The sequence below is a fragment of the Microtus pennsylvanicus genome, chromosome 1 (assembly GCF_037038515.1).
Source record: "Microtus pennsylvanicus isolate mMicPen1 chromosome 1, mMicPen1.hap1, whole genome shotgun sequence".
Classification (NCBI taxonomy): Eukaryota; Metazoa; Chordata; class Mammalia; order Rodentia; family Cricetidae; genus Microtus; species Microtus pennsylvanicus.
In genome coordinates, this window is record NC_134579.1 from 87,403,065 (window position 1) to 87,421,696 (window position 18,632).

Sequence of the window (18,632 nt, forward strand, 5' to 3'; positions counted from 1 at the left end):
AAAATCAGGGTCAGAGAGATGGCAGACACAGGAATCCTTAGATAATAACCTGGGCGAGAAGAGCTATTAACAGCAAAGTTCCTGAGGAGGCCACACTACGTGATGACCTGAAGGAAAGACACGTTGGCTCAGAGAAGGAAGTATTTCTATATAAAATGTGGAAGAAATGGTACATCAGACAACCTAAGTAGCAGAAGTAACAAAATGGTTTTTAAAACTTGCTTTCTCTTTATTTTCAACACTTAAAATATCCCACTTTCATTTAACTTTGCCTCCACTAAAGCACTCAGCCAGTCAATGTGTTTACCCATGAGCTTATCCTACTGCATTTTCCTGGGGTCTAAAGTTCTCCATTTTAAGCATGGAACCATATATTTATTCAGTGTGTGTGTGTGTGTGTGTGTGTGTGTGTGTGTGTGTGTGCGTGCGTGCGTGTGTGTGTGTGTGTGCGCGCGCATATGTACACGTGCATATGGAGACCAGAGGTCAACTCCAGGTATCTTTCTTTAGGATACAATTCGCCTTCTCTTTTCAGATAGCAGTGTCTCACCTTGGCCTGGAACTCACACATCGGGTTGGCTGGCCACCAAAGCCCCTGCGATCTACCCATCTCCTCCTGGGTCCTGGAATTGTGAGCATGTACCACCATGCCCAGATGTTTTACATGGACTCCAGGGATCAAACTCAGGTTCTTATGCATGCATGGCAAGTAACTTACCAATTGAGCTGCCTAGCTCACTCCTGCCTACTTTAAATGGTAAATACATTTTGATACAACTTGAGCTCATTACTCTTGCTTTAGTTACTTACAACTTTTCAGTGGACAGAGCTGAGATCTCTTCTTAAAGATCAATTGTGGATGAGGTCACGTGTCACCCATATGAAGTATGATTAATAAAAACTCAGAGAGAGAAATTGGGGTTCAACCTGATGATCCGAAAAGCAAAGCAGCCAGCCACTGGCTCTTACCTAGGCCTCAGTCCAAAATGGCGATCCTGCCTCCAGGAATCTCAGAATGAGACTGAGCCTGAGAGCTGTCTCCTCCCTTTTTATAATCTTCTCTAGTTCTGAGATTAAAAGCATGCCCTGCTACTGCCTGGTTTCTATGGCAGCTAGTGTGGCTACTGGGATTAAAGGTGTGTGTTACTGTTGCCTGGTCTATAAGGCTGGCCAGTGGGGGCTGTTTTACTTTTCTGATCCTCAGGCAAGTTTTATCTATTAAAATACAAGTGAAATGCCCTTATGTCATCTCATCGCGTGGCACACAAACTTAGACTGTCAGAACACGCAGCGTCATGAGGCGGCAGCACCACCAACAGGATAGGTTACTGACAACCCGCTCCGGTATCCCTGTTGGAGTCTTCCTGAGTCTAGGGAATATCCCAGCAGGGAGCTATGCCGAATCACTGGGCTAAATTAAGTCACCTAATTTCCATGCTTCTGCCGCAACAGGCTTCAACATTTGTTTATTACCTCATGTACTCAGTTATTCATCTGTTAATTGAGATAGGGCCCTGCTATTTTGCCCTGGCTGGACTGGAACTTGCTATGTGGACCAAGCTGGCTTCAGATCCACAGAGCTCCACCTGCCTCTTGACTGATGGGATGACATCTGCATAGCATCCTGCCCAGCTTCTGCAGGACCGCTCAGATCTGCTCTTCTAGAACTTAGCGTCAGTATTCAATTGCACTCAATACTGAGACGATTTTTAAGTCAGGCCAAAAAAACAAGTGTCCAAATCCTGTCATTGACTCCAATCTCTAGTCTTCCTCCTAAATCTCTCTTTTTCCCCTATGCATAATCTTTTTAAAATTCATAGTTTATTTTTCTATTTCTTTTCTTAGCATAAGCACATAAATGGTATCACATGTCCCTATTTAGATAAAACTATTCCCCATCTTAGGTCAGCCATACTGCCGAGCATCCCGGAAGTGTTTCTGTCCAGTCCCTAGGAACAGGCAGGTGAGGGGCTTTCAGTTCTCTTCAACTCTAGACACTGATGCACTGGACTTTTGTTCATCTGTTTTGGGGGAAGATTCCTAAAGCTCACCTCGAACAACACATGCGTTTGTGATTCTGCAGCCTGCCGACTAAGTCCTCTTTAGGGCAGTGGAATATTTTTTATTCCTGACAGGAATACCCCAGGAAGGCTGTCATTGGTATATAGCATCTGTCACACTTCGGGATTTTTGAAGCTGTGATTCTCTATCTGTCTAAAACACTTGATTGGTCTAATACAGAACTGAACATCCAATAGCTAGGCAGGAGAGGGACAGACAGGTGGGGCTGCTGGGTAGAGTGAATAAATAGAAGGGAAAAAGGAGAAGAGAGAGGAGTGAGGAAAGGAGAAGAGGATGCTGGGGGCCAGCCACACTGCCAAAGACATGGAATAAGCAGAGAAGAAGAGAAATACAGAAATAGAGAAAGGTAAAAATTCAGAGGCAAAAGGTATTTGGGATAATTTAAGAAAATCTGGCTAGAAATAAGCCAAGCTAAGACCAGGCAATTATAATAAGGAATAAGTCTCCATGTGATTATTTGGGAGCTGGGTGGTAGGCCCCCCAAAGAGCAAAGATAAAACAACAACCACAGCTGCACAAGGGCTTGTTACATCTTTCAGCCCACAGTTCATCACGAAGAGAAGTCGGCAGCCACTGATGCAGAGGCCACAGAAGAATGCTGCTTCCTAGCTTGCTCCCCAGGGCTTGTTAAGCCGGCTTTGTTACACAGTCTGGGAGCGCAAGCCCAGGACTACACAATGTCCAAGATGGGCAGGACCCTCTCACATCAATCTTTAAGCATGAACATGCCCCAAGGCTTGCCTATAGGCACTCCGGTGAGGGCATTTTCTCAGCTGACATTCTCCCTCCCAGATGACTCTAGCTTGAGCCAAGTGGACAGAAGAAGAAGAACAACAACAACAAAACCTAACCACACCTTGCAGCTCGCAATGCCATCCAGTTCTTATGCATGCACAGTGGTAGACAGCTGGCTATAATCACAGGAGGAAAATAGGGAGGAAAAAACCACCGATCTGAACGCGCCCTCTACAGCGGATCCGGGCTCAGCCTCCCTTCTGTCTTCACAATGCCGAACTTTACAGTGGAGAACTAGGAACCATACCCAAAGACACTGCTAAGGGGGACAGGTTCCTTGTGTGAGATATGGAGGAGGAAAGCAAGACGGAGCCAAACATGGGCCACTGGGGCAGTGTCTGGCCACAGTGGCCTTCTCTGGAATCCCTTCACACGCGTGGGGCATGGAGAGGCAGGTTGTCTGAACTACTTAAATGGAGCTAGTCACAGACACAACCATGGCTCTGGAGCCATTGCTGGGACACAAACTACCCAATCTGCTGGGGTCTGTCCAGGTTTGCCGGCTTAAGTTCACAGCCAGCAGAGGGCAGCAGTTCCCTTTGCGTTCTGAAGCCCTGGCTGAGCTTGCCCTAAAGCCTTTCAAATGGTTTCTAGAGCCAAGGTTTGCCCCTAGCCAAGGGCCAGTCTTCTTAAAAACAGCTTGGCTCTTGCTTCCTCAAACCAAAATGGTGTCATTGAGAGGGTTAGCAGACAGGCGGAGGAGAGTATAAACACAAGAATATGTTGTAGTATTTATTAACTTTAAATGCCTCTTAAGACTCCTCCGTCATCTCTTCTAAGCAGCGGTTGGACATAGGGACTTTCAAACACTCCACTGTGGAGCTCCTGAAAGGCGGAAGGTCTTACCAGCAGGCGTGGAGGTGGATTTTGGTGCCGGAAGTAAACTTCTGCGTGGTGTTGTTGCATTGGAGGTAGATGCAGGGGCTGCCCGACTGGCTCCCTTGGGTGTGTCCTTAGAAGGCAGAGTTGGCTTCAGAGGTGGCTGCTCTTCAGTCCCAAAGGTGGAGCCTGTGGGAAGCAGAGAGCAGGTTCATTACAACTTCATGAAAGGTGGATGGACCCACCTGCCATTCAGGCTTGGCCAGCCAATCCTAAGGCCGCCATCTGCTCAGGAACACACCTTTCAGTGAATGACCTTGAAAAGCAATGGAAATGGCTGTGGGAAAGAGCTCTCTTTAGTCAGGACGTAGTATCTGTGATTCTGACCCTCTGCAGTGAAGGGAACTAACTGCACAACGGTATGCCCATGTGCATGCACGCACACATACCTTGCTTACATGTATGTGTAACAGTCTGCTGTCACAAGCATCAACTGGGGAGTTTGTGGGGGTGGAGGGAGCAGTGTTCTTCTGAAATGGAGCGTGAGAGATGGAGGAGAGTTGGGAGTATAAACACACACAGTCCCCCGTGGTTCCCAGACCACTTGTGGATATCAACACAGGATGGTAGATGACCAAGGTCCTTGTGTGAAATGGTATGATGTGCGCATAGGTTCTATAGAAGCTTCCATGACCGTCAGATCAGGCCCAGAATGTTGGTAACGCCTGTGTATTAATAATACAATGTAAACGCTATGCAGAGAGATGTTATGGCCGAGGTTTAGGGAGGAATGACAAGTTCTGAGGATATTGGCATAGACACAGTTTTTGGCTGAGAAGCTTTGCTCTGCAATTGGTTAATTCACAGATGTAGAACCTACAGGTATCCAGTGATGGGGGTTACATATATGTTAATTCACAGATGCAGAACCTACAGGTATCCAGTGACGGGGGTTACATATATGTTAATTCACAGATGCAGAACCCACAGATATCCAGTGATGGGTGTTACATATATGTTAATTCACAGATGTAGAACCTACAGGTATCCAGTGACGGGGGTTACATATGTGTTAATTCACAGATGCAGAACCTACAGATATCCAGTGACGGGGGTTACATATATGTCTCCCTGGCCAAGGACATTTGTTTCCAGAATCTGGGGAATCCAGAAGAGGAGGCCTGGGGTGGGGGCAGAGGGTAGGGGGTTAAGGGTGGGGGAGGAGGTAGGGGTGTAGGGTGGATATGAGGATATAGGGTGGGGGTGGGGATTTAGGGTAGAGGTGGGGTGGGGATATAGGGTAGGGGTGAGGGCAGAGGGTGGGGGTGGGGATATAGGGTGGAGGTATAGGGTGGAGTGGGAGTAGGGTCAGAGATGGGGAAACCTTCCAGATGCATGAGGTTGCATTGCTGCTTTACTTACTTATTTTTACTGAAAACTTTAAAATTTTATTTTAGGGGTGTTTTGCCCACTTGTACCTATGCAAGACACATGTGTGCAGTATCCATAGAGACCAGAAAAGGGCATCAGATCCCCTGAGACTGGAATGGTATAGTTGTGTGAGTTACCCTGTGGGTGCTGGAAATTGAACCCAGGTCCTCCAGAAGAGCAGCCAGGGCTCCTAACCACTGAGCCATCTGCCCAGCCCCAGCTTTACTTATTCAGAAGGCAGAAGGAATGGATGAGTAGCTGCAGTTTGCTACCCAGAGAGAAGCAGTCTCTGTCTGGAGGACCGTTTGTCACAAACAACTGCTCCGATACTCTGAGGATCCAGGACCCAGGAAGAGCAGCTTGGGTCCGAGTCCAGTAGAAACAGTGTGGCCTGAACTATTCTTCGGCATCTTCTGAAACTTTGTATGTGACCCTTAAAGACAATGATAGTGGCCTTAAGAGAGAAGGCTTCCAAATGCCCCTCTGGTAGAAGGAGGTCTGGGATCTCTTCTGCTAACTGCGAGAGGCTGATCAGGGCTCATTTGGAACAAACCTGCCCATTTGTGAAAAGCAGGTGACGATAACTGGAAGACAGACAAGGCACTGGAGAGAGACTAAATGTCTTTTCATCTCTTTGAAAGGAGGGTCACCATATTTCACTTATATTGGCCTGCATAAAAATGAAGGCATTGAAATCAGGAGCAGAAGGAGAGAGAGCACGAGCAAGGAACTCAGGACCTCGAGGGGTGCACCCACACACTGAGACAATGGGGATGTTCTACTGGGAACTCACCAAGGCCAGCTGGCCTGGGTCTGAAAAAGCATGGGATAAAACCGGACTTGCTGAACATAGCGGACAATGAGAACTGCTGAGAAGTCAAGAACAATGGCACTGGGTTTTGATCCTACTGCATGTACTGGCTTTGTGGGAGCCTAGGCTGTTTGGATGTTCACCTTACTAGACCTGGAAGGAAGTGGGAGGTCCTTGGACTCCCCACAGGGCAGGGAACCCTGATTGCTCTTCAGGCTGACTAGAGAGGGAGAGTGGATGGGGGAGGGGGAGGGAAATGGGAGGTGGTGGCGGGGAAGAGACAGAAATCTTTAATAAATAAAAAAAATGATGGCATTGTTAAAATGGCCTCAACATTCATGATATTTGGAGATTTCATTCCATTATTTGGAGTCTGAGATCACTGCTTTTCTCCCCAGAAAGACCTGAGGGTCTTCTTAAAATTGGTGAGACTAGCGTTGTTCTGGGAGAAAAGCCGCTTTAAGAACGACAAATAAGAACTGGCTACTGCTTGGAGCAGCTGGCATGGCACAGTTCCCTTCGGTCACTGTAGAAGCCTCTAAACAGTTCTAAACCCGGCTAAGAGAATGTGCAGGACCTCCACAAGCCCACAAGAAGCACCAAAAGTCCACAGAACAGGGTCTGCGGAGCCGGTATCAGATAAAGAAGCATGCGAGGAGCCTGTGAAAACCCAGCGCGGGGTTGGGGGTGGGTGGGGACATGCATCCCAGGAGTAAAAGACTGAGTGGGCCCAGAATTAAACAGCCATCGCTCAATCAGTCAGCGCCTGAATTCAGAGACGTTCTAAGCGCTTGTGGGGGTGTTTCAGAGGTAAGTGGGGCTCAGCTGCTGGAGGTAATTCATGGGGAATCAGCTGACGTGCACCCCGCTGCCGCCACCATAATCTATTCAACGAAACACGCGGTGGAAACGAAATAGAGTGCTCAAGTCCTCACACTGTCTTTTATTTAACAATTTATCAAACATTTCTTAAGACCAGACTGTTTTTCTTTTGGTAACATTCGCAGGGTTCAAAAGCCCTGTTATCAAATCGTCTCCCATCTGGCGTCACGTTGTTACATGCAATTTATCCAGTGAACATGTCAATTTAGAGACTTGGCTGTCTTCCAGGATGGCAAGGACTTGCTCCTTGAGTCAGGAAGCTATGCACTTCCCTCTGAGGCCAGACCTCTACCACCTTGAAAAGAAGAAAAGTATAAAAAACGTAATTCCACCCACCACGGGTAACAAACAGGCCCACTCTTTGAAAACTGGCTCCCGTTGGCCAGTCATCAAAGATGTCTGTTCAGGAGGAGAAAAGCATCCTGAATCTGGAAATGGCCCCTGATGTCTAGGGATGTCCACGTACTTGACCCCATGGGGACAGCATCAAGCTCTTGCTTGGGAAGAGTTTAAAAAAAAAGAGATTAGCAGCATGGTACAGCACCTAGGTGACCAGCAGTGACAGGTCCCACTTAGCCACCTCGTTCCTGTGAACCTCCACTGCTCTGGCCTGAAAGAGGCAGGCAATGTATCCACCTCTTCACCTCACCACAGGAGAGCAAGAACACCAGCCAGGCACAGACATGGGAACCGTCCAAGGCAAAGATACTGTCCCTCACACTGGCTACATCCTTGTGTCGGTCTCTTCATTCATGGGGGTGGGGGTGAGAAAATTGGCATTATAGACTACCATGAAAATTGAAGGCTAACGCCAGGGGACTTTTAAGTTGATGCAGGGGTCTGGAAAGATGGTTCAGCAGTTAAGAGCTCTTGCCAGAGGACCAGGGTCCAGTTTCCAGCACCCATATGATCACTCTCCACTGACTGTAACCCTAGTTCCAGGAGAACAGGCACCCTCTTCTGGCCTGCTTGGGTACCAGGTACATACATGGTATACGCACACACATGTAGGCAAACCCTTACACATAAAATAAGAAAATGAAAAGTTAAAAAAAAAGTTCTTGCAGGAGTTAGTGCAAGACAGCACATTCCTGCCTGGTACCCTGGATGCTCTTAGGTCTTAGTTATTAACTTGCATGCTGGCTTTAATTTCTACGGTCAGTCATTCTAATAAATCCATTTATCCAAGGGGCTTGGGAAGTCTTTGAAGATTAACATCAGATCGCCTGCAGTACATAGAAAGAGAAAAAGGGGGAACGGCGAGGAAAATCCAATCATCCCATCAGGATAAAAGGCTAAAGAAAAGATGGAATACAATTGCTTTAATAAAATATGACGAGCCATTTCACACAGAAAATGGTGGGAATAATAGCAAAATGGATTGCTAATCCCAAGGAAGACAAGACAATACCCATCTTGTTACTAGTAAACTGATTGGACAGGAGGAAATGTGTTCAGCTGCCCTAAGCCTCCACACATGCGTTCCAGATTGCTTGTCGGAATTCACCTGCAGACAGCCAAGCGAACACGGGTGACATCAGCTCTTCCACACTGCAGTCCGTTGCCTGTGTTACTAATTGATTTGAAGTCTCCATCAGGCTGTAGAGTTGAGATGCTTTCTTCTCAGCTAGGTACTGATACTCAAGTTTTCCTTCTCTTCCCTAAGATGCCCATCCACGGCATCTACCTGGCTTTATACCAAGTTTATTCTAGTTCTTTGTATACAGCAGATGGCAATCTTTGGTTGGCTGTATATTTTCAATATTAAGTGGTTTCTCACTAACACGTGACCTGTTTTTTATAGCGCTTCTTGAGCAGAGACTAGAATCTCTGTGATGAAAATAACGGGCCAAGCCTAGGCAAGACAACATTTTTAAAGGTCTTCTTTATTCTTCCTTTTGTTGTGGACTAGTGTTTTTTGCCTGCATTTTGCCTGCAAGTACATGCATGCAGTGCTCTTGGAGGCCAGGAGGGGACGTTGGATCCCCTGGAACTGAGCTTGCAGATGCCTGTGAGTCCTCGGGTGCATGCTAGGAACCCAACCATATCCTCTGCAAGAGCAGCCAGTGCTCATAATTGCTGAACTCTCTCCAGTTAAACCAAGACAAATTTCCAAGTAAGACTATGAAAGATGGGAGACTCATCTGGTGTTTCACTCTGGAGTGAACACACTTGGAATGGTATTGGCTTCAAGAAAGGAAATCAATGAAGTAGAACAGCTCAGAGGCGAAGCTTCGGATGACAGAGAGTCAGGTCTGGTCAGGCCTTTTCCTTTAGTCCTGGATGTAAAGTGAACTACGTTCCCCATCCTCCCTGCTGACGCCTGTGATCAAGTTCAAGCAAATGGGCGAGGCCATAAATGATGTCCCTCTGTCTCAGGGATGGTCCATATATTCCTTCCACAACAAGTTACTATACCCCATCTACCAGACGAATGTCTCTTGAGCACATGCATGCACGCGCGCGCACACACACACACACACACACACACACACACACGAAGAATTATAATAAAATGTATAGACAGATGTTGCTGTTGGATTATAAAGCAAAGTTTTGGGAAATAGGTTGGCATATTCTCAAAATGTTATTGGTACAGTTACCAAATGACCAACAGTTCTGCTTGAGGTATATGCCCAAAAGACATGAAATCACATATACAGCCTAAAATCCGTGCATAAACATTGATAGAGACATAATTTATGATTGAGTGGAAAAACCCAAATGCTCATTAAACAATGAATGGGCACTGGGAAGAGTAGGGGAAGACGTCACTATCACCCTGAAGAGTACAGAGTGATGCCACATCACCTGATGCCAAGCTGGGCCCTCAGGACCTCCCATCCACACTCAATGCTCTTCTCCAGTCTTCACCTACTGGGAAGGCCAATCACCAAGACTAAATTTTAAAAAGAAGAACTGATTATTCAGGAGGGGGCAGAAAGATCGCAAGAGCCTGAGGACCAGGAAGTCTGACCTGAGACTGTGACTCCTAGAAATGGAAGGGAAGCTGGAGCCATGATACCTCAACAATACGCTGCCTCAGCGAGATCTGAGAAATGGCAGCTCCAGCAGACAAGCTAACATGGAGGGGTGCAAGTCTCATAGGGTCCCACACGAGGACAAAGAGCTATGGATAACTGCTGACATCTGAGAGAGAGAGAGAATTAGCCTCTCCCCGGGATGAGACCCCTAACTTGACCACCAAGTGATTCAGCGCGTTGTATTTGTATATTGATATGTGTGTGTGTATGTGTGTGTGTTTAACAATAATGATTTTTAAAAAAAGGCCATGAATTTGAGAGTGAGTAGGGCAGGCATGGGAGGAGCTGGAGGGAGGACAGAAATGATATAATTATATTTTAATTTTTAAAAATTCAACAAAAGAAGAATTAACAGCAAAGAGGGTCAGAACTAGCCAGAACAAAACGAGCTTCTCACAGAAAGGGGAAGTTGTAAAAAAGGCAGAAAGCTAATAATAATGTAGGCATACTATTGCAAACTCTAAGGCACATATTTTATTGATTTTGAATACTTATCCCAAGTAGGATGATTAAGCTACTCTCTTGACTGCTTCTTTCAGGACTATTCCCAAGCAATCAGGCTGCATAATGTTCTGTGTGCATGATTAACCAACTGATGCATATTTCATTCATTTAATGGCATTTATAACTTGGTGACAAAATTCAGCTGAATTATTAAAGTACTAACTGAATGTTTCATATCCTGTCTTTTGCATATTTTAACTTCTGTACTGGGGCTGGCTGGCATGCGGAATTTCCCTCACGGGGTCATATGCTAGCGCCTAGGTCACCAGCTGGTGGCACTCTTGGGAGAGGTTCGAAAACTTTGGGAGGTGGGACTTAGCCATAGGAAGGTCGTGTGTGTGTGTGTGTGTGTGTGTGTGTGTGTGTGTGTGTGTGTATCCTGGTATGCTATTCTTAGTCTCTTCTTATTACACTGTCTGCTTCCTGTGGAAGGAGCTCCTCTGCCATATACTCCCACCACCAATATGTTCTTTCAAAGGACACTGGGACAAGTAACTGTGGAATAAAACCCTCTGAAACCAGTAGCCAAAATCAAACCTGCCCTAAGTTATGTCAGACAGACAACTAACACACTGACTACATATGTGTGTATGTATATATGCATATATATGTTATGTATGTTTCTATCTCATACTAAAGGGTGACCTGGACATCTCAGTAACAAACTCTAACAGCTGCTATTATTATTATTACATGACCATGTGGATGAGCTACCTTTCCTGTGGCTGTGACAGAATAGCTGTCTGAAGCAACCTAAGGAAGGAGATATATTCTCATGGTCGGGAAGGCATGGAGGCTGAAGTGGCTAAGTCCATGGTATGAGAACTCATGGCTTATTCCTGTCTTTGTGGACTGGACTCAAGAGTACCCAGGCCAAGACCAGAAGCAGCTATTACATTCATGACCTACCCCCAGAAGCTTACATCTGCTAGCTAGGTCACAGTTCCAAAGATGCCCAGACAGTAGTTCCTCGAGCTGGGAACTAAGGTTCAAGTTCATGAGGTGCTGATGGGTATTTCACAGTCACCCTGTAACATTCCACTGTTGATCTTCATAAGTTCATACCTATCTTGTCACGCAAAATGCACTCTGTCCAACTTCAGGGGTTCCCATAACTTGGTTTTTAAAGATTTGTTTATTTTTACTTAATGTGTTTTGCTGCTTTTACCTGCTTATATGTATGTACCTCCACCATGTATGTACAGTATCCAGGAGGATCAGAAGAGAGCATTGGGTCCCTTGGAACTGGAGTTACCATTCATTGGGAGCCACTATGTGGGTTCTGGGAATCAAATTCAGGTCCTTTGCAAGTGCCATGTGCTCTAAACCTCATGGTCACACAGATGGCCCTGGTTGATTGCTGGATTACAAAATGAAAGAAATCATGTGAAATATATATATATATTTCACTGGGCTTAACAGTCTCAGAAGCTAAGTGTTAACATCGCCTCAGCCTCATCCCCTACATGTTCAAGTTAAAGTGTTTCATTAAGAGGATCACACACCAAGACCAGGCTGGATGCATCCAATGAAGATGACACCGGAGAGGACACAGCACAGGAGCCATCTTGACAGAAGCAGAAAAGGCCTAGAACAAAGGTCAGGTAAGTGTCCCGAAAGACAGGATAGAGGGAATTACCTCATCATAATTCAGTATGTCTATGACAGGCATTACACAAAATGAGCAAAACAAGCAAAACATTCCGTTTACAATCTAAAACAAGACAAGCATGTTCACTGCTCCACCTTATTCTACATAGTGTTCAGAATCTTAGAGGAGAAAAACAAGAGGACGAAGTTAAAAACAGAAAAGAAAGAAGGCAAAATACCCCCATTTGCAGGTATCTTGACTATACTTACCAGACCCTGAAGACCCTACCAGAAGATTCTAGAACTGATAAGCACTTTCAGCAAAATAGGATAGAAATAAATGTAGACACACAGCAACTTTTCCATATTCCAACAACAAACTTGCTAAAAAGAAACCAGCATGAAAACTCCATTAGCAACAGTGTCGAAAAATGAAGCTATCTAAGGGAGTGGAAAACTTCACAATGAAAACTTTAAGATACAGAAGAAAGAAACTGAAGAAGGCATTGAAAGATGGAGAGCCTGGTCGTGCTAAGGGATCAGTAAGGTTTATACGGTGAAAATGTTACCAAAAATGGTATAGACATTCACTGCCATTCCTTTCAAAATCCCAATGAAATTTTCCACAGAAATAAACAATAACAAACAATCTAAAACAAAACCCCAAATGGAAAAACACCAATTCTACAATTCATATGAAGTCTTAGCAGAAAGGATAACGCCAAAGGCCTTCAACACCTGGTCTCAAATTATACTACAGAGCTATAGCCACAAAGCCAGAATGGTACTGGGACGAGGCAGACGCATGGGACAGTGGGAACGTAACCAAAGACCCAGATAGAGCCCCACATAGTTAAAGTTGCCTATTTGTTTATAAAGATGTCAAAGTTACACCCCTAAGAAAAGAAAGGCACATTAACACGTGGTGCTTGGAAAACTGGATGTCCATACATAGAGGAATGAAGCTAGAATTTGTGTTCTCTCCCCATCCTGAAGAAAACGACTCAAAATGGATCAAAGACGTTAATGTATGGCCTGAACTCTTCTGAAACTCTGAGAGGAAAACATGGGTAAAACATGTCAAGACAGAGGCACAAGCCAGGCAATAATCTCCCCCAAATTGACAACATTACCTTAAAATGAAAAACTTCTTCACAGCAAGAAGAACCACCATACCTAAGAGAAAACCATGGAACAATAGAAAATCTTTCATGTCCCCACATCTTTCAGGGGATAAGGGCACAGGATCTTGAAAGAACTCTAAAGTTCCAATACCAGTTAAAGGATTCAATCAATCAATGGGCAAATGAACCTGACAGACAGTTGTAAAAAAAAGAAATTCAAGAGCAACAATAGTGTCCAATATTCTTAGCCACTAGAGAAATGCAAATTCAAACTGCAACGAGCTCCTCCTATCTTAGCCTAATAGGTATCACCAAGAAGACAAACCAGCAAAGGGTGATGTTGGGGAAGGCAAATCAGCATGCTGGTGAGGATATAAATGTGTGTGCTTCTGCTGCGGAAATCAGTATGGAGGTTCCTCACGAAGCTAAAAGCAGACTCTTATCATATGACCCGGGGGATACCACTCCTTGGTATGCACCTGACGAATTCCAAGTCAGCACCACACAGAGACACAGCCATACTTATTGCACCATCTGAGAGGGTCGAGATACAGAACCAGTTATCCATCAACAACAGGCTAGTGGATAAAGAGAATGCAGCATGTAAACACAGAGAGTGTTATTCATCCATATATATATATATGTATATATATATATATATATATATATATATATATATATATATGAAATTGGTCAGAGCTGGCGAATAGATGGGAGGAGACATCACCACGTTAAGTGAAATAAGCCAAGCTCAGAAAGCAAATATGCTTTTTTTCATATTCTGAATCTAGACTTAAGCCCATACCTGTATGTGACATAGAACAACCTGGCTATCCCATGAAGATGGGATTCCCTTTTATGAAGATTTATTATTTTGTATGTCTATCTGTGTTCTGGCATGACTTATATGCAACACATGTATGCAGTGCCTGAAGAAGCCAAAATGGGGTGTCAGATCAGAGTTGGCAGATGGTTGTGAGCTACCATGTGGGTACTGGGAATGGAACCTGGGTCCTCTGTAAAAGCAGCTGGTGCTCCTAACTGCTTAGCCATCTATCCAGTCCCAAGGTGGGATTTCTTATAGTTGTAAGAAGAAGTACATTTGGCAGCCTTTTGGAACAACGAGAAGCCGAAGATGGACTATTCGGAATACAGGAGGTGACCAGCGATGGTGGCCGAAGGAGCTGGTGGAAGGGTGGATACAAAGTACATGTGTATGCTAATGTCATATGGAAACCTACTATTCTATATACTAACAGAAAATTTAATTACAGGAAAATACGACAAAGGCGCTCAGTGCACTTCCTGGTACACCAGCATCGGGGAAGTGGCACTTCCTGGTACACCAGCATCGAGGAAGTGGCACTTCCTGGTACACCAGCATCGAGGAAGTGGCACTTCCTGGTACACCAGCATCGGGGAATTGGCACTCCCTGGTACACCAGCAATGGGGAAGTGGCGGCATGGGCTTTGATACACCCAGGAACCCAGCATGGCGCCTCGTGCAGAGTCCGTCAGTCCAGTTGTTCTGCCTGCTGTCTTTCATCTGCTAGATCTCCCTGGCCTCCCTATCTTCCCAAGAAACCCGCAGTGGTCCCACGCAGGAGGCTGGCTGTAAAGAGGAAGCACTGGGAACTGTTCCCTCTTGGCCCATCTTTCCCCCAGTAACCTGCATCCTAACAAACGGAAGAGCATCCATGCCAGCTCAGTTCTCCTTCGTTCAACACAAACTTAAATTTCTTCTGGGCTAAGAAGTAGCCTCGGAGCCTTCTCCCACACAGAATTCCGGGTGTGCGGGAAATTACATTCACCCAAAGATCAGAGACTATTAGCCCACCCATCCAAGGCTCTTTTGAGGTATAAGGAATACCTACACCATCAGGTGCCCATTAGGGGGAAAAATCCTTCTATGTCCACAAGAACGTGCTAGATTCCTTCTGTAGAGCCCAGACTCCCAAAGGTTCCTGGATACATGGTGACAGCAAGGCCTTTAATGGTCAGATCCCAGAGTGCCAGGCAATGCCACTGCAAACCTCACACTATTTCAAGGCAAAGCCAGAAAGCAGAGGCTTTTAACAAGTGCTCTTCCATAAGGTTAATCAGAAAACTAAAGGAAAGACAGGCAGTGCACGTTGTGGGGGACCTGGTACTCAATGAACGCTGCCTGTCAAGCTCATTCAGCGCTGCATGCTGTGTGTGTCTGCTCAGTTCCTCTGTGTTGTGAATATGGTGCTCACTCACCAAAACTCACAGCGAGGCTCATTTCTGCACCACAGCAGTGTTGGGGGTGGGGCTGGTAGATGTGTCTGGCTTACAGGGGTAGAGCCCTCATGAAGGGATCACTGGTTTTCTATCAGAATGGCCTATCTGCTCCTGGAGTTTGGCCCCTTTTCTCTGTGTTTGTTCTGTGAGTCCGTTGGCTTTTCTGCCACACACACAATAGCACCAAGCCCTCACTACAAGGTCCCAGGTATCAGACATGCCAAGATGCCCGTGGCTTTCCAGAGCATGAGCCTGGACAAACCTCTTTCCTATAGAAGTCACTCAGTCCCAGGCACTCTGTCATAGCAGTAGTGGGAAGATTAACAAAGCTCCTTTGTGGGTTCTCAAAACTATTCAAATAAAGATGGCTGGTTACTAAAGGATGCCATGATGAGGGGATGTCTATATGGACTCCCTCTGTCGTAGAAGCACTCCCAAAGGGTCAATGCCAGCATCACCAAACCCAGGACTTCTGAACTCTTGGCTCTTCTCTGCTCTGGTAAATTCTATTTAGTGTTTGTCAGGACCGCTTTGAAAAAACCAATAATATAGTCAAACACTGAGGGAGGGAGGCTAGTTACTTAAGAAACCGAGGGCTCCTAAGATACACCAAGAGATCTTTGTGGAATTCAAAGCAACTGTGTGCCATTCCTCTGTTCTATCAGTTAGTCTCGCTGTAGCAAATCCTTCTCCCTATCTTAAAGCCTAAGTCATCATTATCCACGAACACCCCTCCTTTGGTTCTTCCTTGTTGACTCCTTTAGTATTTACTATCTTAGGGAGACAGTGAAAGTGTAGCATTTTAATTATGTGCTTGATATGGGAGTTCTGAAAAGATAAGATCATATGATTTGAACTCAATTTAAATTCCGTGGAAGGTATTAGCACAGTATAAGGAATTACAGAAATGATCAAGGGCTTTCATACAGCAGCACTGACTAAAAGAATTCTGAGAAAGTTGGGCATTTGATTTCTGATCTAAATTTTTTTTTTGGTCACAGATCTATTTAATTAGCCATTTTGAGACATCTGAGGTATTCGTGAATTTATTCCATGTCAGACACTTTTATTGAGCCCTAATTTGGCAGTAAATTCCATTGGGATCTTGAGAAATCAATTAAGTATTAAAAAGTGAGTCACTGTAACTAAACCCCAAGCTCTTTTCCATGTATGTACAGATACCTCAGCTGCCAGGATCTGGTTATTCCATCAAGGTGAGATTTATCTGTATTAGTCACCTACTATTTTTATGTGTATATGTGTGCCTGTGTGAGTTTATATGCACTATGTGCATGCAGTGCCTGCAGAGACCAGAAGAGGGCATCAGATCCCCTATAAGAGTTACAGGTAGTTATGGGCCACCAGGTGGGTGCTGGGAACCAAATGTAGGTCCTTTACAAGAGCAGTAATCACTCTTAACTGCTGAGCCTCTTCTCCATCCCGAGATGGAGTTCTCATAAAAAGAGTGGCCTACTTAGAAGCCTCTAGGAAACGTGAAACCTTAAAGAGGGGAGGGAATTTTAACAGCCTCCCAGGAAATGAATACCATGTTGGTTTTGTGTAGGTGTGGCAGATGGAAAATCAAAATAGCACTTCTCCCTTGAACTCTAAGCAATATCGTCTCCCCCTCCTGGGTTCCAGAGCATTCAATCTCTTCCCTCGGGGTCTCCAGGGATGATCACTTTCACGTCCTCTTTCAGCACACTGGCTGCATTTCTCTGCACAGTTGCAGGACTCCTACTTATGCCCCGCATCTCTCAACGCTAGCTGCATCTCAGACCAACCAGTGTGTGTTGTTCTGTGCATTCCTGGGTATTTATCTGCAGCCCTGGCCTCTGCCTAACTAAGAGCCACTGGTTAAATGAAGGGTTGTACTTGTATTAGTACAAAAAAGGGCTGGAGAGATGGCTCAGAGGTTAAGAGCACTGCTCTTCCTGAGGTCCTGAGTTCAATTCCCAGCAATCATATGGTGGCTCACAACCATCTGTAATAAGATCTGGTGCCCTCTCTGGTGAATAGGCATACACGCAGACAGAACACTGTATACATAATAAATAAAAATCTTTAAAAAAAAAAGAGTACTACAAAATGAGCGCAGTAGCATAGAAAATTCTTCAGGGTTGGCTTTCCAGCTAAAAGCACCCACCCACTTCTTAGGCTAATTCTCTGGACCAAGAGGAAGTGGATAAACACACCTTTTCAATATTGACACCATGTAATAGCTGTTCAGAAATGGAGGCTCCCTGCTGCTCATATTTATGACTCTGCTTAGAGTCAGCCAGAAGCTAGAAAGTTGTGCAGAGCTACCCCAAGTCCCTGAGAGCTGGACTATGCTCCAATAAAAGGTATCTCACTGACATGAATAACGTCTGCTAGGGAATATTATTTTAAGGTGTGTTACTTGTGTTTATGATGTGGAACATTTGTTTAATGATGTAAAACTGTGTTGCATTGTTTACGCTGCATTTGTTTATCTCTGTGAAACTGTGATTCTTTGCCTGTCTAAAACACCCGATGGGCCCAATTAAGAGCTGAACGGCCAATAGCAAGGCAGGAGCAAGGACAGGTGGGGCTGGCAGGCAGAGAGAATAAACAGAAGGAGAAATAAGGAAAAGAATGAGTAATGAGAAAAGAAGGGGAGGAGGACATCAGGGGCCGGCCACCCAGCCAGCCATGAAGTAAGAGTAAAAGTAAGATATACAGGAGTAAGGAAAAGAAAAATCCTCCCTCTGTGTTTACTTGGGATCTGCATGGTGGGTCCCCAAAAGAGCAAAGAACAAAAGAGCTCAAAGTAAAACATCACACAATGAAGAACTGTATAGGGGTCGAACAGGAGTGGGAGGGTGGTGGGGCTACAGAAGAAATTTACTTTGCAGACTAGAGGAGACTCACCCCTTCACCACAGAGTCCTCATGCTATGCGGAGACTCAGTTTTGTTTTAAATACAATGTTTCCCATGCTCCAGGAGAGCTTAAAACCATCTATAGCTGAAGAAGTCCCTGAACAACTGATTCTCCTGCCTCTATCTACCAAGTGCTGGGACTGAAGGGGGAGACATCATCTGGTTTTATGTATGTATATATGTGTATGTATGTATGTGTGTATGTATATATGTATGTATGTGTGTGTATGTATGTATTTTGATTTTTCGAGATAGGGTTTCTCTATTAACAGCCCTGACTGTCCTAGAACTTGCTCTGTAGATCAGGCTGGCCTCAAACTCACAGAAATCTGCCTGCCTTTTCCTCCCATGTGCTGGGATTAAAGGCATGCATCACCACCATCTGG

At 45.1% G+C, this 18,632-nt stretch overlaps 1 protein-coding gene across 2 annotated transcripts in view; it reads right to left on the minus strand.

Annotated features, from left to right (window-relative positions):
- The window catches only part of Mtus2 (microtubule associated scaffold protein 2), a 363,820-nt gene that overhangs the window by 105,931 nt on the left and 239,257 nt on the right, over window positions 1–18,632 (minus strand). For both annotated transcript variants that reach the window (XR_012910593.1, XM_075971941.1), the window contains exon 6: window positions 3,724–3,885. Coding sequence is in view for 1 of the 2 variants with exons in the window: in XM_075971941.1 (XP_075828056.1) it covers window positions 3,724–3,885 (162 nt within the window). In the remaining variant the exon portion in view is untranslated. The remainder of the gene's footprint in view (window positions 1–3,723; window positions 3,886–18,632) is intronic.